The sequence below is a fragment of the Rhinatrema bivittatum genome, chromosome 15, assembly GCF_901001135.1.
Source record: "Rhinatrema bivittatum chromosome 15, aRhiBiv1.1, whole genome shotgun sequence".
NCBI lineage: Eukaryota > Metazoa > Chordata > Amphibia > Gymnophiona > Rhinatrematidae > Rhinatrema > Rhinatrema bivittatum.
Window position 1 is genome coordinate 32,939,816 of NC_042629.1, and position 22,844 is coordinate 32,962,659.

Below are 22,844 nucleotides of genomic sequence, written 5' to 3' on the forward strand. Positions count from 1 at the left end.
TGAAAAGTCCTAACCTCTTTAGTCTTTCCTCATAGGGGAGCTGTTCCATTCCCTTTATCATTTTGGTCGCCCTTCTCTGTACCTTCTCCATCGCAATTATATCTTTTTTGAGATGCGGCGACCAGAATTGTACACAGTACTCAAGGTGAGGTCTCACCATGGAGTGATACAGAGGCATTATGACATTTTCCGTTTTATTCACCATTCACCATTCCCTTTCTAATAATTCCCAACATGGGATAGGTGGCGATGTCCTTTCGTGGATTGCAAACTGGCTAAAAGACAGGAAACAGAGAGTAGGATTAAATGGGCAATTTTCTCAGTGGAAGGGAGTGGACAGTGGAGTGCCTCAGGGATCTGTATTGGGACCCTTACTGTTCAATATATTTATAAATGATCTGGAAAGAAATACGACGAGTGAGATAATCAAATTTGCAGATGACACAAAATTGTGCAGAGTAGTTAAATCACAAGCAGATTGTGATAAATTGCAGGAAGACCTTGTGAGACTGGAAAATTGGGCATCCAAATGGCAGATGAAATTTAATGTGGATAAGTGCAAGGTGATGCATATAGGGAAAAATAACCCATGCTATAATTACACGATGTTGGGTTCCATATTAGGTGCTACAACCCAAGAAAGAGATCTAGGTGTCATAGTGGATAACACATTGAAATCGTCGGTTCAGTGTGCTGCGGCAGTCAAAAAAGCAAACAGAATGTTGGGAATTATTAGAAAAGGAATGATGAATAAAACGGAAAATGTCATAATGCCTCTGTATCGCTCCATGGTGAGACCGCACTTTGAATACTGTGTACAATTCTGGTCGCCGCATCTCAAAAAAGATATAATTGCGATGGAGAAGGTACAGAGAAGGGCTACCAAAATGATAAGGGGAATGGAACAACTCCCCTATGAGGAAAGACTAAAGAGGTTAGGACTTTTCAGCTTGGAGAAGAGACGACTGAGGGGGGATATGATAGAGGTGTTTAAAATCATGAGAGGTCTAGAACGGGTAGATGTGAATCGGTTATTTACTCTTTCGGATAGTAGAAGGACTAGGGGACACTCCATGAAGTTAGCATGGGGCACATTTAAAACTAATCGGAGAAAGTTCTTTTTTACTCAACGCACAATTAAACTCTGGAATTTGTTGCCAGAGAATGTGGTTCGTGCAGTTAGTATAGCTGTGTTTAAAAAAGGATTGGATAAGTTCTTGGAGGAGAAGTCCATTACCTGCTATTAAGTTCACTTAGAGAATAGCCACTGCCATTAACAATGGTTACATGGAATAGACTTAGTTTTTGGGTACTTGCCAGGTTCTTATGGCCTGGATTGGCCACTGTTGGAAACAGGATGCTGGGCTTGATGGACCCTTGGTCTGACCCAGTATGGCATTTTCTTATGTTCTTATGTTCTTATTCTGTTTGCTTTTTTGACTGCCGCAGGACACTGAACCGACAATTTCAATGTGTTATCCACTATGACGCCTAGATCTCTTTCTTGGGTAGTAGCACCTAATATGGAACCTAACATTGTGTAACTATAGCATGGGTTATTTTTCCCTATATTCATCACCTTGCACTTCTTTACATTAAATTTCATCTGCCATTTTGATGCCCAATTTTCCAGCCTCATAAGGTCTTCCTGCAATTTATCACAATCTGCTTGTGATTTAACTACTCTGAACAATTTTGTATCATTTGCAAATTTGATTACCTCACTTGTTGTATTTCTTTCCAGATCATTTATAAATATATTGAAAAGTAAGGGTCCCAATACAGATCCCTGAGGCACTCCACTGGCCACTCCCTTCCACTGAGAAAATTGCCCATTTAATCCTACTCTCTGTTTCCTGTCTTTTAGCCAGTTTGCAGTCCATGAAAGGACATCGCCACCTATCCCATGACTTTTTATTTTTCCTAGAAACCTCTCATGAGGAACTTTGTCAAATGTCTTCTGAAAATCCAAGTACACTACATCTACATGTTTATTAACTCCTTAAAAAAGTGAAGCAGATTTGTGAGGCAAGACTTGCCTTGGGTAAAGTCATGCTGACTTTGTTCCATTAAACCATGTCTTTCTATATGTTCTGTGATTTTGATGTTTAGAATACTTTCCACTATTTTTCCTGGCACTGAAGTCAGGCTAACCGGAATGTAGTTTCCCGGATCACCCCTGGAGCCCTTTTTAAATTATGGGGGTTACATTAGCTATCCTCCAGTCTTCAGGTACAATGGATGATTTTAATGACAGGCTACAAATTTTTACTAATAGGTCTGAAATTTCATTTTTTAGTTCCTTCAGAACTCTGGGGTGTATACCATCTGGTCCAGGCGATTTACTACTCTTAAGTTTGTCAATCAGGTCTACCACATTTTCCAGGTTCACCGTGATTTGGTTCAGTCCATCTGAATCATTACTCATGAAAACGGGTACCTCCCCAACATCCTCTTCAGTAAACACCAAAGAAAAGAAATCATTTAATCTTTCCGCGATGGCCTTATCTTCTCTAAATGCCCCTTTAACCCCTCGATCATATAACGGTCCAACTGACTCCCTCACAGGCTTTCTGCTTCGGATATATTTAAAAACGTTTGTACTGTGAGTTTTTGCCTCTACGGCCAACTTCCTTTCAAATTCTCTCTTAGCCTGTCTTATCAATGTCTTACATTTAACTTGCCAACATTTATGTATTATCCTATTTTCTTCTGTTGGATCCTTCTTCCAATTTTTGATGAAGATCTTTTGGCTAAAATAGCTTCTTTCACCTCCGGTTTTAACCATGCCGGTAATCGTTTTGCCTTCTTTCCACCTTTCTTAATGTGTGGAATACATCTGGATTGTGCTTCTAGTATGGTATTTTTTAACAATGACCACGCCTCTTGTACACTTTTTACTTTTGTAGCTGCTCCTTTCATCTAACTATTTTTCTCATTTTATCAAAGTTTCCCTTTTGAAAGTTTAGCACGAGAGCCGTGGATTTGCTTACGGTCCCCTTTCCAGTGATTAAATCAAATTTGATCATATTATGATCACTATTGCCAAGCGGCCCCACCACCGTTACCTCTCTCACCAAATCCTGTTCTCCACTGAGAGTTAGATCTAAAATTGCTCCCTCTCTTGTCGGTACCTGAACCAATTGCTCCATAACGCTATCATTTATTCCATCCAGAAACTTTATCTCTCTAGCGTGTCCCGATGATACATTTACCCAGTCAATATTGGGGTAATTGAAGTCTCCCATTATTACCGCACTACCAATTTGGTTAGCTTCCCTAATTTCTCTTAGCATTTCACTCTCATTCTCACCATCTTGACCAGGTGGACGGTAGTATACTCCTATCACTATAGTCTTCCCCGACACACAAGGGATTTCTACCCATAAAGATTCAATTGTGCATTTAGTCTCATGCAGGATGTTTATCCTGTTGGACTCTATGCTATCCCGGACATAAAGCACCACATTGCCTCCCGGGTGCTCCTCTCTGTCATTGCGATATAATTTGTACCCCGGTATAGCACTGTCCATTGGTTGTCCTCCTTCCACCATGTCTCTGAGATGCCAATTAAGTCTATGTCATCATGCACTGCTATACATTCTAATTCTCCCATCTTACTTCTTAGACTTCCGGCATTAGAATCAAACATTTTGTTTGTTTGTTTGTATTTTCATTCTGCTTTTTAATTGATAGGGATAAGTTAGAATTTTTTAGCTCAGGTGAGTTTTTAGTTACAGGCACTTGGACTACTTTTCTTATTATTGGAACCTCACTGTCAGGATGCCCTAATTCTAATGCATCATTAGTATCCCTTGAAGATACCTCTCTCCGAACCATGCACTGCTGAGTGACTGTCGGCTTTCCCCTTTGTTCTAGTTTAAAAGCTGCTCTATCTCCTTTTTAATGGTTAGCGCCAGCAGTCTGGTTCCACCCTGGTTAAGGTGGAGCCCATCCCTTCGGAAGACACTCCCCCTTCCCCAAAAGGTTCCCCAGTTCCTAACAAAACTGAATCCCTCTTCCTTGCACCATCGTCTCATCCACGCATTGAGACTCCGGAGCTCTGCCTGCCTCTGGTGACCTGCACGTGGAACAGGGAGCATTTCAGAGAATGCTACCCTGGAGGTTCTGGATTTAAGTTTTCTACCTAAGAGCCTAAATTTGGCTTCCAGAACCTCCCTCCCACATTTTCCTATGTCGTTGGTGCCCACATGTACCACGACTGCCGGCTCCTCCCCAGCACTGTCTAAAATCCTATCTAGGTGATGCGTGAGGTCTGCCACCTTTGCACCAGGTAGACATGTTACCAGGCTATCCTCATGCCCACCAGCCACCCAGCTGTCTACATTCCTAATAATCGAATCACCAGCTATGACGGCCGACCTAACCCTTCCCTCCTGGGCAGTAGGCCTTGGGGAGATATCCTTGGTACGAAAGGACAGTGCATCACCTGGAGAGCAGGTCCTTGCCTCAGGATCCTTTCCTGCTACACCCGGTTGATGCTTTCCAATCATGAGACCTTCTTCCTCCAAAGCAGCATCAGGGCTGCCAGTCTGAAGTTGGGACTTGGCTACTATGTCTCTGAAGGTCTCATCTATAATACCTCTCTGTCTGCCTCAGCTCCTCTAGGTCTGCCACTCTAGCCTCCAGAGATTGGACTCGTTCTCTGAGAGCCAGGAGCTCTTTGCATCGCATGCACCATGTACAACTTCTCACCAGTGGGTAAAAAATCATACATTTATTTATTTATTTATTTTTTGTTTTTATATACCGATCTTCTTGCATTAAATACAAATCAAACCGGTTTACAAGGAACAAGAAAACTGCCCGTACGGCGATACATGGAACTAAGAACATACATTATAATAAACATGTGACACTCGATGCAAAAGATTGGGAAGCCCCCCTCTTGCTGCTGGACTGCTGCCTTCATCTCAGTTTTGATCAGTTCCTAGTTAAGTTTTAGGTTGCTATGGGAGTAGGAATGTGTCTAATTAAAGTCCTTTAAATCTATTAGTGAATTTGCTATATGTCTGGTAGTGGCGTACAGGGGTCTGATCAAACTCTCAATAAAGTTTTTGTTGTTGGGTTTTTTTTGTTGGTTTTTTTTTTTTTTGTGAAAGTGGCACCTGCCTATAAATAAAAGGATGAGCTAGGGGTGGGTGGGTTAAGAAATCCAAACAATCTAACTTCAGTTAGTCAGCCAGAGTGACTCACTGCTCTCTTGATTAACAAATGTTGGTACCTATTCAAACCAAATCACACTACCTCAATACTTTTCCAAGGTGAGTAACTGATCTGAACTTTTCAACCTTTTTACTTAGGTATACACTGCTCCTAGCTTATTTCTAGCTTCTGGCTACTTTTTTTTTGGGGGTGGGGGGGTTGTGTTTTTGATTTTTTTTTTTAAATACAAACACTCAGTTCTGCTTACTAGCTGTCTTACAGACTTTTAAAAATAAACACACTACCTACTGCTTACTAGCTGCCTTATTGACTGACTATTTAAAAATACAAACCGTCTAACTTGCGAGCATTCTTAGAATGCACACGACTCCTTGTTAAATCGCCAACAGGTGCCATTGCCGAAAGCACTGATGGTGACATGTCCTGACAATGTTGTTTGATGTCCTGCCTTGGCTGTTTGTCAATTGCTGACGCCGGCATCCACTGCTTTACTTTTCATCTGCCACAGCCATAAGCCGACATCTTGCATTCCCCATGACATATGATGGTTCTCTTCCATTTTTTCCCAGAACAACTCGTCATAATTTAGCCAGGCCCAGCCGTCGTACTCGCGATACGCTTCCAGTATTGTATCTGCATAACTGAACATGAGCCCATATTGTGCAGGATCATGCTGACCAACAACACTTATCATTCGCATGAAGGCCCTGGTCCAATTAACAATGTTTCTTGGTACTGGCTTGTTCACGCTGGGTGTCTGGTCTCGCTTAGTGTTTGTTTTCTTGCTTCCTCCTTGCCTTCGTCCTTCCATAATTCTGAATATATTGATGTATGTACGTTTTTTGATCGTCTTCCGGGCTGATCTGGGTACACTTTTCCATAGCTGAGACAAGGGAGGTCAGTGCAGGGAGCCCTCGAGAGGTGGCTGCTGTGTGATTGCTTCTTTGTTCCTCGTTGGATGATGCCTCTGATGGCGAGGAATTGGATGAGGAACCACTGGAGTTAGACGCTGATTGGGTCCTCCTCTTGCGTTTAGTCTTCTGCTTGTCCCCTTTTTTTACTATTCTCGTCCTTATCTGCCTGCAATTTTTTGTGCGTGCCGGCTGCTGTTTCGCCCATGCTTGCGCAATCAGACTCACCTGGACGGGCTCCCATGTCTTGAGAAGGTGCTGACATTGTACTTAGTCGTTCGTCGTTGCCCCTTTGATGGGAGTTTTGTTCAAGACTTGGGGGGACGACGATGATGGGATATGCAGCGTTTCTTGGCAGCATGTGACTGGAACTGCTGCCAGCTCAGTGTCGGCCGGAAAGTCCCTCGTGCCAGATGTCCATTTGGTTGCCTGCTGCGACGATTGACCCTGGAAATAAAATTGTCCTGGCTATGTTGACCATTGTTGTGGTGCCGCCATATATTGCATGTTAGTAAAATATGGGTTCGGGCCCCATGCGCCTGTTTGGTGAAGCATATTCTGTCCGCTGGAGTAATCCATGTTCATGTTCTGTCCGCCGGAGTAATCCATGTTCGTATTGAATGTGGCATTAGGGGCCAGTAAGGGCCCCTGCAGGGTTGGACTAAATGCTGACCCTGGCCATGTAGTGTTCCACGCAGGAGGTAACGACTGGGGTTACCTGCCGCAGGACTAGGACCATCGCAGGGGTCCGTCGCAAGGGCTCTTCTAGCGCCTGGGCCATCAACTAGGTACCTGGTGTTCACGGCCTGAGGCGGGTTGGCGGATGTTTCCCCAAAATGGTTCGGCTGCTGGAATACGGTGGGTATATTGGGCGTAGCTTGGGGACCGGGGTTGGCACATCGCATCGTGCAGCATAGGCACAGGCATCGGAGGAGGTGTGGGTGGGGCTAGGGGTGTAATCTAGTCCTGTACATCTCTGATGTGGTGGTTGTGGGTCATAGGCAGGATCTGGCCCTCTGCCTGTCCCTCGATGTGATCGGGAGCTGCCACCGGCTGCATTGTCTCTTGTTTTCCTATGCTGTGCTGATTCTGTTGCTTTCGTACATCTTATTCTTTTGGGTGCCCCTGCCACGGCTCTTCAGCGCCCCCGTGTTCCGATCTTTCTGGGGGGGGGCCACGATTGTGCTGCCTGTGTCCTTGGGGGGTGCGGCCACGATTGTGCTGCCTGTGTCACCTGCTGCTGACATTGCCTCTGACATTGCTTGTAGGAAACCCCTTTTTTTTTAATATGGGGAAAGAACACCCCTATGGAGGCCTCAGCCACCAAAGTGTACGTGTCCGGCTACCTCCCTTTGCCCTGTCAATTATTGGCTTAGGGAAAATTTGAGAGAGAAAGAAAAGAGAAGAGAAAAAAAATATTTTTGTGGGTTTAAGCCCCCTGTGAGGCTTGTTTTACTTCCAGTTTTTGCGCTAATAGCATTGCTGTGTGTCCGGAGGTCCGATGGAGGTCGCTCTGTGTTGTGAAGCTCTCAAAACGTTTTGCCTGGGGCTGATCTGTTGAGATAGGAAGCAGCAGGAGCAGAGCTTGGGGCAGGTAAGAGCCCTTCTAATTCCCGGGCAGGGAAACCAGCAAAGTAATGGTGCTGAGCTCCGAGCTCTCTCTCTCTCTCTTCACGACAGCTCTGAATCCCCCCAGCCAGGGAGGGGATAAGGACCGGCAAGTGTGCGCCAGCCGTTTAATCACGCTGGTGAGGTCATCGCCGCTCGCCCATCCCCAGCCAATGACGTCACCCCTACCCACTCACCCTGCTACCCCTTTATCCCAAACCTCAGTGTTATCCCTGATGCCCTAATCTTCCTCTCTCTAATATGCACTGACCATATCCGGTTAACATCAGCTGAATATCCGAACTAAAGTTACCCGAACTTAGTTGTCCAGCTGTTGTAGCTTTAGGCCTGCTGTTTAACCAAAGTAAAACTGTACCCCAGGAACACCCCCATTGCTACATAAGAACATGCCATACTGGGTCAGACCAAGGGTCCATCAAGCCCAGCATCCTGTGTCCATCAGTGGACAATCCAAGTCACAAGTACCTTCAAGTACCCAAACATTAAATAGATCCCAAGCTACTATTCTTTATTGATTAACAGCAGTTTATGAACTTCTCCTCTAGGAACTTATCCAAACCTTTTTTAAACCCAGTTACTCTAACTGTAGTAACCACATCCTCAGGCAAAGAATTCCAGAACTTAACAATGCATTAAGTAAAAAGAATTTTCTCCGAATTGGTTTAAATGATCTACTTGCTAACTTCATGGAGTGTCCCCTAGACCTTCTATTATCTGAGAGATTAAATAACCAATTTACATTAACCTGTTCAAGTCCTTTCATGATTTTGTAGACCTCTATCATATCTCCCCTCACCCATCTCTTCTCTAAGCTGAACAGCCCTAACTTCTTTAGTGTTTTTCTCATAGGGGAGCTGTTCCATGTCCCTTATCATTTTGGTCACCCTTCTCTGCACTTTCTCCAGTGCAACAATATCCTTTTTGAGATGCAGAGATCAGAATTGCACACAGTATTCAAGGTGCAGTCTCACCATGGAGCAATACAGAGACATTTTGACATCCTCCGTTTTATTTTCCATTCCCTTCCGAATAATTCCTAACATTCTGTTTGCTAGTTTGACCACTACAGCACACTGAGCTGATGATTTCAATGTATTATTCACTATGATGCCAAAATCTCTTTCCTGGGTGGTAGCTCCTAATATAGAGTCTAACATTGTGTAACTTCAGCATGGGTTATTTTTCCCTATATGCATCACCTTGCACTTGTCCACATTACATTTCATCTGCCATTTGGAAGCCCAATCTTCTAGTCTCACAAAGCCCTCCTGCTATTCATCAAAATCTGCTTGAGATTTAACTACTTTGCATAATTTTGTGTTACCTGCAAATTTGATTAACTCACTCATCCTGCCCCTTTCCAGATCATTTATAAATATATTAAAAAGCATCAGTCCAAGTACAGATCCCTGAGGCACTCCACTGTTTACCCTTTTCCACTGTGAAAACAGACCATGTAATCCTCCTCTCTGTTTCCTGTCTTTTAACCAGTTTGCAATCCACAAGAGGACATCGTCTCCTAACCCATGACTTTTTAGTTTTCTTAGAAGCCTCTCATGAGGAAGTTCAGAACGTCTTCTGAAAATCCAAATACACCACATCTATCAGTTCACCTTTGTCAACATGTTGATTCACCCTTTCAAAAAATGTAGGAGATTTGTGAGGCAAGACTTCCTTTGGGTAAATCCATGCTGGCTGTGTCCCATTAAATTATGTCTATCTAAATGTTTTGTGATTTTATTCTTTATAACAGTTTCCATGATTTTTCCCAGCATTAAAGACAGGCTCACCAGTCTATAGTTTCCTGGCTGACCCCTGGAGCCTTCTTTAAATACTGGGGTTACATTGGCCACTTTCCAGTCTTCAGGTACAATGGATGATTTTAATGATCGGTTTCAAATTAATTGTCATATCTGAAATTTCATTTTCAGTTCTTTCAGAACCCTGGGGTGTATTCCTTCCGGTCAGGTGATTTACTACTCTTCATTTTCTCAATCTGGCCTACTACATCTTCCAGGTTCTCCGTAATTTGCTTTAGTTCATCTGAATCATCACCCTTGAAACTCCAGAATGGGTATCCCCCCAACATATTCTTTGGTAAATACCGAAACAAAGAATTCATTTAGCCTGTCTGCTATGGCTTTATCATCCCTAAGTACCTCTTTAACCTCTCGATCATCTGAAGGTCCAACTGACTCCTTTGCAGCCTGTCTGCTTAGGATATTTTTTTTTTTTTAAACATATGTTTATTATATACCGAAGACAAAACAGAGATAATATGACAGAACAATTATGTTAAATCATGTGCACACTTTCTAGAAATAGTACATAAACCAGCTTACACATGGCCCTGTACGATTTTCTATTTTGTCGTTCGTATATCGTTCATATATTCCCCCCCCCAGGATATATTTTTTAAAGTTTTTATTGTGAGTTTTACCTCTATGGCCAACTTTTTTTCAAATTCTCTCTTAGCCTGCCTTATCAATGTCTTACATTTAACTTGCCAATGTTTATGCTTTATCCTATTTTCTTCTGTTGGATCCTTCTTCGAATTTTTGAAGGATGTTTTTTGGCTTAAAATAGCATCATTCACCTCACTTTTTAACCATGCTGGTAATCGTTTTGCCTTCTTTCCACCTTTCTTAATGCATGGAATACATCTGGACTGCGCATCTAGGATTGTATTTTTAAACAATGTCCATGCCTGTTGAACACTTGTAACCTTTAAAATCCACAATAACAGTACTAATGATCTCAGGAAGATAAACAGCATTAATAATCATGCTGGAGGCTGATCTGGAAATTAATGGAAATGGATGAAAGGTTCTTTGCAGCTTTTAATGTTTACACTCCAATTATTCTACACCTGGGTGTCATCAATAAATGTCTATAGATGTTAAAGCCAATTTTTTTTCTACTTTTCTTCCCTTCCAAGCCAATAGACTGAAGAAAGAATGAACCTCCTTCCAATGGCAGAGTGGATTGAATTATGCTCCCCCCTTTAATGAATGAATGCCAGATCCTCAAAAAAGCACATAAAACATCAAGAAGAGGCCAAAAGAGAAGAAAACAGATGCAGGGATTATCTGTTGGGGTTGTTTTAGGGTTTTAAAGTGGCAAAGGCACCTGCGATACCATTGGCCTTTAAAGTGCTTAAAAATGCTTGAAATGGGAAAATGACCTAAAAGAGGCACAGGATGCCCCTACATGGAGTGACAGACCCCCAAAGACCAGTAACCTGGATATAGCAAATGGCCTGACTGCTGCATTTTTGGGAACATGCGAGGAAACAGAAAGTGGAATGAAAAGAGAAACTTCACAGAAAATGTGATCATATTACTCAAACTCTGATTGCCTTACATTGGTAACCAATTTAAATCTAGGATAGATTACAAAGTCTTATGCTTGCTTCATAAATCTATTTATAATGAAAAGACTGAATGGCTTAATGCTGCTATTTACATACTGTAATGAGGTACAACCCGCTCTGAGGCAGCAAAAACAGAATTGTACTAAAAAAGAGAACCAGCAGCTGAGTTAGACAGCAGGGAGAATTGAAGGGCTTGAAAAGAACTACAACTCCCAGGTTTACAGAGGCACAGTTGGACCTATGGGCCAGAGAAGGGGTGGAGCAGGCAACTGAACCGAGCAGTAGTGAATCTGACACACATGAACCCATGGTAATAGAGGAGGAGGGCGTGCCTGAATGGTGGAGGTGGTCTGAAAAGACCTGTTCCTCGGAGACTGAGATGGAGGTGGATTCCCTGACAGAGGAGTTCTCAGAATCTGCCATGGAGACAGCGTGAGTGACATTGTAAGGGGAAGGGTAGTTTTAAAGTATTAGAATGCTTTTGCCCTTAAGTTAAGCTGCATGGTGTTTGCTGTTTGCTTGGTTTTGGAAGACCGCGACCTGATGCACAACTGAGGGGAGTTGGGGGCCGGTTGTGTAACTCCCAAGCAGGGCGGTTACTTGGCAAAGAAAGCCTAGTGTTGCAGCCTTGTGGAAAAGGGAGTTCTCCTGTCTAACTGGAGACTGTCAGTAAAGGAACTTTATCAGAGAGACTGTTACGTTCTGATTGTGCACTGTTGTTTTGTGTTTTACCTGGGGGAACTTGGGTGGACTGTGTGCCAAGCTGTTCCACGCTTTCGGGACTGGCTATGCCAATGCCGGGAGGACAGAAGCAAGGCCAGCCAGAACCGAGGGAGCTGCTTGGGACTAGCAGCAGAGGACATTAAAGAGAGAGGAGTCAGAGTTGTGGGCTGCTTGGAGCTAGACCATCGGAGGGAGACCACAACAATACTCATCAACAAAATCTGAGATCGGTGAATAAAGGTCTTTTGATTGTTCCCTCAATTCAAACTGCACACTTAAGAAAGGTGAGAGAAAGAGCTATATCAAATGCTGAACTGAAACTGTGGAATTCTCTCCACTGAATTAAGGCAGCAAAGAGAATTTTCAGTTTTTAAGAAAAATTAGAAAATCTGGCTTTTTAAGCAAACATATGAAATTAATGCTTAAGTTAACACATTTTTTTACTGTGTCAGTAGAATAATTATAATGGACCTGAAATGAGGAAGAATTGAGGCTTATTTCCTTCTTATTTTAATTTTCTGTTTTACTATGTGTCTTTTACTTTTTTCTAATTATTTATCCTATGTATTATTATTGTAACTAATATTGTTACCTCTGTTATTATTACTATGTATTTATGATTTAATCTATTTGTTTTTTACTTACTTTTATCTGTTTTATTTTGTAAACCAGAACGGTATATACATACAATAAATAAATATATAATTTATGTACTGCATAACCTGTCAAGCAATAAAAGCGGTTTACAATTGTTCACATGCATAACAAAACAAAATCAATAAATGACATGACATAATAAAAAAAACAGAACAAAATATCTGGCTTGGGATTTTCCTCTTGCCCAGCTACTTGGATTCTTACTTGGCAGCATTTCAAGTTGTTAGAGTTTCTACGTGCACTTCTCCATGTGGGAAACTGAAGTTAAGAGACCAATATAGCAACACCTCAATTTCTAAAGTGCTTTGTCTTGCTCAGGTTTATTTAAGGTTAAACCATAGGTTTAAAGAGCATTAAAAATCTTTCTCCATTGCTGGTTATTCAAAGCCGGTGGAAGGAGGAAAAGACAGTTTATGCAGCTCTAAACACCACCTCTAAGGACCCGTGGGTACTATTTCCTTGCTCCTCATCAGGATCAGCAGTAAAGGTATGCAGACAATACACCGATGCGTGCCATGGTCAGACTTTTAAAAATACGAACTTACATATGTAAGTCTTGGCCCTCCCTGGAACACCCATGCTCTACCCCTTTTCCACCCTTTCTTCTTGACGAGTGCACGGGTAGGTAAGCACATACTTCACAGCTTCTTAAAATCCACATGGCTCGTCCGTAGCCCGCATACGGCGTATGAGGGCGTTTTTGCCTGAGCAATGTTTTTAAAATCTACCTCTGTATGTGCTAAAATAATGTCTTAACCAGACACCAACAAGGGAGATCAAAAACATTATTTAAAGAGTCTTACATGAATACCTTTATTCAATGGTTTGTCAAGAACACAGCATCAGCAAGAAAAGGTGTAATCGCGTTTACATCCACCGCCTCTCGCCACGCAATGGGCCTCAAGCGGTATCAGAAATATACATAACTGTTGTCATTCGTCTGCCGGTTCATTGTTCTTTCGTTGTTTTTATATCAATCTGAAACCTCTCAAAATTATCAATTATTATATATGGGCTACAAAAACCACCCTAATCACCTGAAAAATTCCCCACTAACTAATCCCAAAACAAAAAATAAAAAATAAACTTACCGCATCTAAATGCTGTTGACTATTCTTATAGGTAATCACCATCAGCCACTGACCACTTCTTACAAAAAACAGACCCTTTAGATGAGATAAGTTTATTTTTTTAGTTTTTTTGGGAGGGGGGGGGGTGTCGATGGTTGATGGTAATTATAATATAAATGGCTGGCAAGGGAATGGAGAAGGGTAATTAATTCTCTGCTATATACATGGCCACTGCCTCCACCACCCCCACCCACACATTGATTTTAGAGACCTATATTGGTTCAGTACAGCTGATGGATCAGTTGTCACTTCCTGGGCACAGTTCATCCTGTGATCTCTGCAAGGCATCCCAGTACAACAACAACTCATGGGGTTGGACATAGTGACAGGTCACAATTTTTCTAAAGCGACAGACAGAGAAATCCAATTTTACAGGGAAAAAAGTGTATTCAGTATGAAGTTCCTCCGGTGGTATTCTCAGCTTGTCCAGACACAGCCCTACATAAACATCTTCCAGTTTAAAAAATGGGACGCTGGGTGAAACGTTATAGATCTGATTGGCGACGTCAGTAGAAAAAACGTAACCTGTGCCAGAGCAGAAAGTTGGATACCTCTGCCCTGGATACTCGATCTCGCTTGCGTACCACTTGCTGTTCTTGTCCCTTATGGGCGGTGCATTAAGAAAGAGGGAGCCAGTGAAAAAATTGGTGGTCCTGTTCTTCTTTATAAGCAGTTCAGTGAGGTAAAATGTATTAACAAACATGTCCGAGTCCGTCTTCATCACAAAGCTGGACTGTGGGCAGAAGTGATGAACCCATTCTATTCCCATCAGGGTCTTCAGTGTCAGGTTGTAGTAGGAGTCTGTGAAATTTTTCTGGATGATGTCCTTGTATTTCAAGCTTTCGCTGATGATGCTGGCTTCTGCCTGCTTGTTCTCTTTCTCCATCGTCCCCAGGAGAAAAAAGGACACCACCCGCTTGTCCCCTATTATTCTCTCTTTCCCCCATGTCTGACGGATTGCTCTCCGAGGTTTTAGCTGCCAAGGTTCTGCAGTGACGAGAATAACCAGGAAGGGAGGGTTCTCCCTGCAGTCAGTGTCTGGTAACAATAAAAAGGTATCACTTCTACCACCAGCTCTCTTGTGGCAGAAAATGCAGAATTTAACAGAATTCAGTTCAATGAATAGAATGAGACAAGCAAAGAGGAGAACCACGGTGAAGATGCCTACAATTCCAGCTTTACACAGAGCCATCTGAAACAGACAAAGACAAATTACAAATAGCCACTAGAAAAATTTGTGGACTTCCTTTCCCTTTCAGAATGTGCCCTAAATTATCCTGCCAGAGTTCAAAGTCAAATAAGATCTTTGGTGTCTCTGTATACGACTGATCTGCAGCGTCCACTTCATATTCCTACCTCCCCTAGTATCTATCAATTATTTTCTATACACTTATTTCTTTCTAGTGCTAACAGAGGACAACTTTCAAAGGTATTACCTCACATAACTATGCAGCTAGCTGGATAAATTCCCTCAGCCAAAAACTGCCCTCCACTCAATGGCCAAAGCACGCTGGTGGTTTCTCAGCAAGCCTACACTGACCATGGCAGAAAGTGGCAGAGGCAGGTAAAGCATGCATGGGGATTCCCGTTTGAGATTTTACCATGTGTACTGTGCTCCTGATATAAAGCAGATACAGAGTCTGTGGGTTGAAAAAGCTCCCATAGGCCCCAGATTTTCAAAAGAAACCTTTATGCAGCGAGTTTCCTTTTGAAAACTGGTTTGCAAGTCTGCAAGTCTCACAGTTTCTAAAAATTCAAACCCTTAATGTCAAATGAGAATTTGTGTGGGGTAGTGGTGAGATCTCTTCATAGGTGGTTAACCGCTTTATATTTAAGAGAGGTTTTCTGTAATGTTAGGAAAATCAGGAAGAGTTTAGTTGAATCTCCATTTATAGCCATGCTATTGTTTTATATTCTGTATTTTTTTGTTTAATTTAAAAGGCCACGTGCAATGTATGGTCCCTGTAAATAACTTGTTAATAGCTGAAAATAAATCATCTCATTAACGTTGTACACTGAAGTGGTGCCAGCAGTGGTATCCTCTAAAATCCAAGTTAAAAAATGAAAAATGATACCAGAATGAACACTGGAAAGAGAAGCACTCAGGAAATATTAAGGGTCAATCGTGCACATGGGCAATCTGAAAATAATGTCCAGGGTTCCCGATTCACATAGTCTTATGTTCCAGTTTTCCATTCTCAATTACCTGGGAAGGACAACTTTTTAAAGCAACCTAGCCATGATAAAACAGATCAACATGCCTGGACTGCCCTTCTCAGCCTGGCTAAAATTACTCATGAGCTTCCATAACGCATGTACTTTTAGTCAGACTGTGCAGATGTATACCCAGGACTGTGTTTAACTTGGGGGCATGAATAGAGCATGCATACATGATGTTATAAAAGTATGTGTATTATTTTACTTTCCTCAACTGCCCAGACAAAATAGTAAGTACAAAGTATATAGGTGATTTTGCACAGGTACTTTATGCTAATTTTTGAAAAGAAATTACTTGAGTATTTTTTCTTTGAAAATTAGTGTAAAGTGTGCATGCTAAAAGTGCCTGTGTAATTAGCTACTCTGCAGGCTATGTGAAAATTGCCCCATCCTCTGCAATTATAGTGATGATTGAGTGAAAATTATATTTAATAAGATAAAGTAATACTTTACATACTGAGTAGGACCATCAAAGGCTGTGTTTCTGCAATTCCATCTTCATCAGGGATCAAAATTAACTTCTCCAAGTAGTTCTGTGCAAAGTAATTGTAGAAGGTGCTGCAAAATTCTCACACAAACAAGCAAAACATCTTTACGTGGTTAATAATGCATCCAACAACTCAGACAAATGTGGCTGAAGAATATTGAGGAGATGAACAATAAATGAATGCCCCTTGAAACATTGTACGAAACTAGGGATGTGAATCGTTTTAGGACGATTAAAATTATCGTCCGATAATTTTAATATCGTCTTAAACCGTTATGGAACACAATACAATACAGATTCTAACGATTTATCGTTATAAATCGTTAGAATCGTGAGCCGGCACACTAAAACCCCCTAAAACCCACCCCCGACCCTTTAAATTAAATCCCCCACCCTCCCGAACCCCCCCCCCCAATAACTTAAATAACCTGCGGGTCCAGCGGCGGTCCGGAACGGCAGCTGTCCGGAACGGGCTCCTGCTCCTGAATCTTGTCGTCTTCAGCCGGCGCCATTTTCCAAAATGGCGCCGAAAAATGGCGGCGGCCATAGACGAAAAAGATTGGACGGCAGGAGGTCCTTCCGGACCCCCGCTGGACTTTTGGCAAGTCTCGTGGGGGTCAGGAGGCCCCCCACAAGCTGGCCAAAAGTTCCTGGAGGTCCAGCGGGGGTCAGGGAGCGATTTCCCGCCGCGAATCGTTTTCGTACGGAAAATGGCGCTGGCAGGAGATCGACTGCAGGAGGTCGTTCAGCGAGGGTTCCGGCGCCTCGCTGAACGACCTCCTGCAGTCGATCTCCTGCCGGCGCCATTTTCCGTACGAAAACGATTCGCGGCGGGAAATCGCTCCCTGACCCCCGCTGGACCTCCAGGAACTTTTGGCCAGCTTGTGAGGGGCCTCCTGACCCCCACGAGACTTGCCAAAAGTCCAGCGGGGGTCCGGAAGGACCTCCTGCCGTCCAATCTTTTTCGTCTATGGCCGCCGCCATTTTTCGGCGCCATTTTGGAAAATGGCGCCGGCTGAAGACGACAAGATTCAGGAGCAGGAGCCCGTTCCGGACCGCCGCTGGACCCGCAGGTTATTTAAGTTATTTGGGGGGGGGTTCGGGAGGGTGGGGGATTTAATTTAAAGGGTCGGGGGTGGGTTTTAGGGGGTTTTAGTGTGCCGGTTTTTCGATTTTTCGATTTTTAACGATGTTCCGGCGAGGGATGGGGTTCGGGAGGGTGGGGGATTTAATTTAAAGGGTCGGGGGTGGGTTTTAGGGGGTTTTAATGTGCCGGTTTTTCGATTTTTCGATTTTTAACGATTTTTAACGATTTTTCACGATATTTTACCCCCCCAAACGGCAACAATACGATTCCCTCCCCCTCCCAGCCGAAATTGATCGTTAAGACGATCGAGGACACGATTCACATCCCTATCAGACGGTTCCAGTAATTCCTGCTGCTGATACAGATGAACCTATGCAACTTGGTCATGGACACCTGACTTCCAAGGAGAGAAGATTTTGGATGAAGCACGGCCTTTGCATGTACTGTGGTCAGTCTGGCCATGATGTCTCTATATGCTCCATTCGGCCGAAAAGACAGACGTGCCAAAGTCCTACTGGAGGACTGTTTTTAGGCCTTACTGCACTCTCTCATATGCTCTCTCTCTCCTTGATCTACAGACTGATAATGGTTCAGACCCAAGCCCTAGTGGACTCAGGGGCAGGAGGCAACTTCATTCTCAGACATCTAGTGGAATATTTGAGGATCCCCCTCATCAAGATGAAAAAACCATTACAATTACCCTCCATTCATGAAGAGCCCTTACCTGGAGATGTGACTTGCCAAACCGAATCAGTTACTCTCCGCACCGGAACTCTTCATACGGAATCGCTCTCCTTCTTTGTATTGGAAAAGGCTGTGCACCCTATCATCCTGGGGTTACCCTGGTTGCAAGTATACCAACCCCAATTCAACTGGGCATCCCTAGATCTTGCCCACTGAGGCCCAGAATGTCATGGGAAATGCCTTAAGGAGATATAGCCTGTCACAAGCACGCCTGCGACTCCAGCAGTATCAGGACTGCCGCTCCAGTACACCCCCTTCGGGGATATATTTTCCAAAGAAGTAGTTGATGTTCTTCCTCTATTGGACCCCTATGACTGTGCCAGGCAACAGAAGTCTATAACTGACCCCCAAAAGGACAGGCGTACTTTTTCTCAGCATTTGAGAATAAAGCAACGTCAGAAGACCTTGAAATAAATCTCCAGAAGGACTTTATCCGACCATCTGAGTCGCTAGGTGGTACGGAGATCTGTCTTGGGGAAAAGGTAGATGAAGACGGTACACTAACCAGTGAATGTTCTTCGATCCATCAAGACGAAGACGATACTCCACCCAGTGAATGTTCTTCAATATCTCAAGACGAAGACAATACACTAACCAAGGAATGTTCTTCAATAGTTCAAGATGAAGACAATACACTACCAGTGAATGTTCTTCAATATCTCAAGACAAAGATGATACAACTCCTAAGGAACTATCTTCTTTGGATACTTGCCAGGTTCTTATGGCCTGGATTGGCCACTGTTGGAAACAGGATGCTGGGCTTGATGGACCCTTGGTCTGACCCAGTATGGCATTTTCTTATGTTCTTATGTTCTATATCTCAAGACTCACTTTTCTTCAATACAGAAGGCGAATTAGAACTCAAGATCACAGATATTCTGGATGTTCGTAAAAGAGGCAAGACTTTTGAATACCTTCTGAAGTGGGAAGGTTTTGGGCCTGAAGTGATCTCTTGGGAGCCTCAGACCAATATCCTGGACAAAGAGATGCTTCGTCAGTTCCACTTCATGCATCCTTCTAAACCTAAGCCTGGTACCCGAAGAGGAAATCGCCCTTTGAAGGGGGGGTACTATTGTGTCCGTCGGTTCCCGACATCCTCTCTCTGCCCTCATTACCTCTTTGGCGCCTCCCTCTTCGTCCGCAGGAAGATTGGCTGCCGCGGCATCCTCCTGCCGAGGTCCTCCGGTGTCCCGACACTGCGAACCGCCATGTTTCCTGGAGGCCTAGGGGCATGTGTGCGGCCCCGACTGAAGTACTGGCAATGGCGCGAACCTCGGGGGCATCCCTCGAAGATGATGTCACCCGCGACGGATATATAAGGTTTTAGAATTTGCTAACAGATTAAGTTAGCAAGGGAATCTGTTCCTAGCTACTCTGCCTCCTCAGACTTACCAGGGGTACCCGCTTCTTAGGGGCCTCACTCTCTTCTTTGTTTTTCAGGTGATAGTCTAGAACCGGTACTCGCTCCTCGAGGGCCCTCGTTCCCAGATTTACTCGTACTCTCTTCTGCCTGGAGGTCTTCACTGCCAACTACTTCAGTGAGTTACCATCACTCTCTCAGAGCTTTCCCTGGAACAGGAACTCGCTCCTCGAGGGCCTATTACATTCTAGCTCCTGGGCTTTTATGAGATTGTGTGAGTGTTACCATCTGGCTTGGTACATAAACTCTGCATACCCTTCCTACGCACTACATTTCAGTTTCTCTACAGCTCAGTCTCCAAGGATCGCTGTTCTAGTATCTGAGGGACTACAGCCCAGCCGGGCATTCCAGCTCACTACTGCCACCTCTGGTGGTTCAGTATACTATCTAATAAAAGAACTAGTGTGTGTCTGTCTCCATACTCTGAGCCTGACCGGTGATCCCTCTCGGGATCTTCGCCCGGGGGTGAGGTCATCTGCCACTGGTCCAAGGATCCACCCACAATTCTCCTAAATTCCAACAGATTGCTAACTCCTGCAATCCGAACACAACAGATTGCCAACTCCACAACTCTGAACCTAACAGATTGCTAACTCCCAAACAGTCTGCCAACTCCAAACACAACACAGTGATCTTGTTTAGACCTCTGTAGTCAATGCATGGATGTAATGTTCCATCCTTCTTCCCCATGAAGAAGAAGCCTGTGCCAGCAGGAGACTTGGAGGGTCTTATGAAGCCTTTCTGAAGATTCTCCTGTATGTACTCTGACATAGCTTTATTTTCCACTACGGAGAGAGGGTAAACCCTTCCTTTGGGTGGTTCAGTGTTAGGCTTCAAATTGATGGCACAGTCGTAGGATCTGTGTGGAGGTAGTACGTCTGCAGCTTCTTTGGAAAATACATCTTGAAAAGATGCATACTGAGGCAGCAACCCAGGCATCAACGAAGTAGTTGGCATGCAGGGTATTGGAGAGACCTTCATCAGACATTTAACATGGCAATCTGGGCCCCAACGTGAAAGCTCCAGAGTGGCCCTATTGAATTGAGGCATATGCTTCTGCAGCCATGGTAGCCCCAGTACTAAAAGGTGCATGGCCTTCTCTAGCACAAAGAAGGAAATAGTCTCTGTATGAAGAGCACCAGTACTTAAGTTCACTGTTCGGTGAGCAAGGTTACTTCGCCCAGTAAGGGCTCCCCATGAATGGAAGATAGGAGAAGTGGAGACAGCATGGTAGTGGTGGGTATCCGCAAGTGTTCCACTAGATGCTTCAAAATGAAATTTCCTCCTGCCCCAGAGTCCACTAAGGCAAGGGTCTGGTATTCTAGAGGTCCGCAGATTAAGGATACCAGAAGAGAGAGTGGAGGAGAGACCTAAGAAGAGTCCTGCATAGGACTTAGGTCTGCCAGTTTCCTGGACATATAGGGAATGTTTGTACAGCATGACTAACTTGTCCACAATACATGCATAGTCCTAATCTCTTACGTGTTCTTCTCTTTTTTGAAGTTAAGTGACTGCGGCCTAATTGCATTGGTTCTTCTTCGCCAGCAACTGGACCTGAGGGAATAGGCCTGGGTGTGGACTTAACTCGAGTTTCTCCCTGTAGTGGTCTTCTGGGAGTCTTGGTCTCTTGAACCTTGTCACCAAGTCGGCGATAAATCCTTGTTGCCAACTTCATTAGTTCTGCCAAAGTCTCAGGCATCTCACGAGCCACCAGCTCATCTTTCAACCGGGAGCTCAGTCCTTCAAAGAAGAGGGTCTTCAGGCATTTAGGGTCCCAATGTAATTCTGACGCCAATGTCTTGAATTCTATGGCGAAGCCTGGTAAAGGTTTATTACCTTGCTTCAGATGAACCAACGTAGATCCTGCAGTCGTGTACCGGGCAAGGTCATCGAATATTGATCTGAACAGTTCAAGGAACCTGGCTAGATTGTACAGGATAGGGTCATCGCGCTCCCACAGTGGAGAGGCCCAAGCCAACGCTCTTCCGTCCAGATAAGACAAGATATAGGTGGTCTTGGCATAGGCTGTAGGAAATTGATTAGGTTGCAGAGAAAAGTGCATGCAACATTGATTGATAAATCCACTACATTTCCAAACTTCCCCTGAGAAGCGAGTTGGAGCAGATAGAGATACAATTGTCTTGACAGTCACTTCTGGCAGTGTAACTTCTTTACCTGTGGTGTTCGGTGTATTCATCTGTGCATGCAACTGGTTAAAGGTAGTAGTCAAGTTATCCAGCGAGTTCTGTTGTTCGGAGATTCACTGGGCCAGGCCTGGAATGGCCTGCAATGCGGTGAGCTGAGCCGAATCCATAGAGTTGGTTTTGAGGTGTTTGAGTGGATTCTTGGGTACTGTGGTGATGACCATTCCCACGGGGAAGAGCCCCGTGAGGAACCACAGCACTAGGCTAGACTCGAGACATGCAACACAGAGATTTGTCTTTTATTATACAGCTGAGATATACCACCAGAGGTGGCAGTAGTGAGGTGATCCAGAGGTAGCAGTCCAGGGACCGTTGGCAGAGGCGTCCCGTCTCACAGAGATAGTATAGGGAGATCTGGATGCAGGTTCTCAGTGCAACAGAGCTTTAGATGAGACAGACTGACAATGTTAGATTACTCACTAAGTTGGTAGCTTTATAGGTGGAGATCTCAGCAGGCAGAAGTAGTTGTATATAGGCATCGAGCCAGGGAGAGCAGGCCCTTGAGGAGCAAGTACCTGATCCCAGATAGGCACCTGAAAGAAAGCAAAGGGCCCCCGAGGAGCAGGTATCCAGGTTAGAGAAATACCCCGAAGGGCAGAGAGAGCTTCCAGCGGCAGCAAGGAAGCGGATGAGTAGCTCAGACCGGAGGCTTTCCATCCATTCACGATCCTTGATAACTCAATTAGCTATCAAACGAAGGGCAGGCTAAATACCCCGATGGTGTGATGTCACTCAAGGGGGACGCCCCTGAGGTTCCCACCATGACGTGGAGAAAGGCGTGGGTGGCATGCGCGCGTACACCCTAGAAGGCCCTCAGAAGAAACATGGCGTGAGGCTTTGCCATTGCCGTTCTGGGGATGCCGGAGAGAGCGGCAGGCAGACGTGGCGGTAGCCATCTTCCCGAGGCTAGCGAGGAGAGCAGAGAGAAAGGTGAGGCACAAAGGTCGAAGCCGTCTGAGACCGACGGACGCAACACTGACGCTGTGTGCTGGGGTTGCTTTGGAGTTCATTAATTCATGAGCTTCACCCCAGTGGACTGCAATATTTTGATGTATGAGTTTGGGTCAAAGCCCCA

General features: G+C 44.1%; 1 protein-coding gene across 4 annotated transcripts in view; it reads right to left on the reverse strand.

Annotated features, from left to right (window-relative positions):
- Positions 1-13,686: 13,686 nt before the first annotated feature.
- The window catches only part of LOC115076971 (beta-1,3-galactosyltransferase 5-like), a 39,472-nt gene continuing 30,314 nt past the window's right edge, over positions 13,687-22,844 (reverse strand). Inside the window, exons 3-4 of one of the 4 annotated variants that reach the window (XM_029579033.1) lie at positions 16,285-16,360; positions 13,687-14,802 (exon numbers count right to left, since the gene is read on the reverse strand). In XM_029579033.1, coding sequence (XP_029434893.1) covers positions 13,849-14,802 — 954 coding nt within the window. In that variant the 5' untranslated portion in view covers positions 16,285-16,360 and the 3' untranslated portion in view covers positions 13,687-13,848. Of the gene's footprint in view, positions 14,803-16,284; positions 16,396-22,844 lie in introns of all 4 variants that reach the window. The other 3 variants (XM_029579031.1, XM_029579032.1, XM_029579034.1) reach the window with 3 other exon arrangements.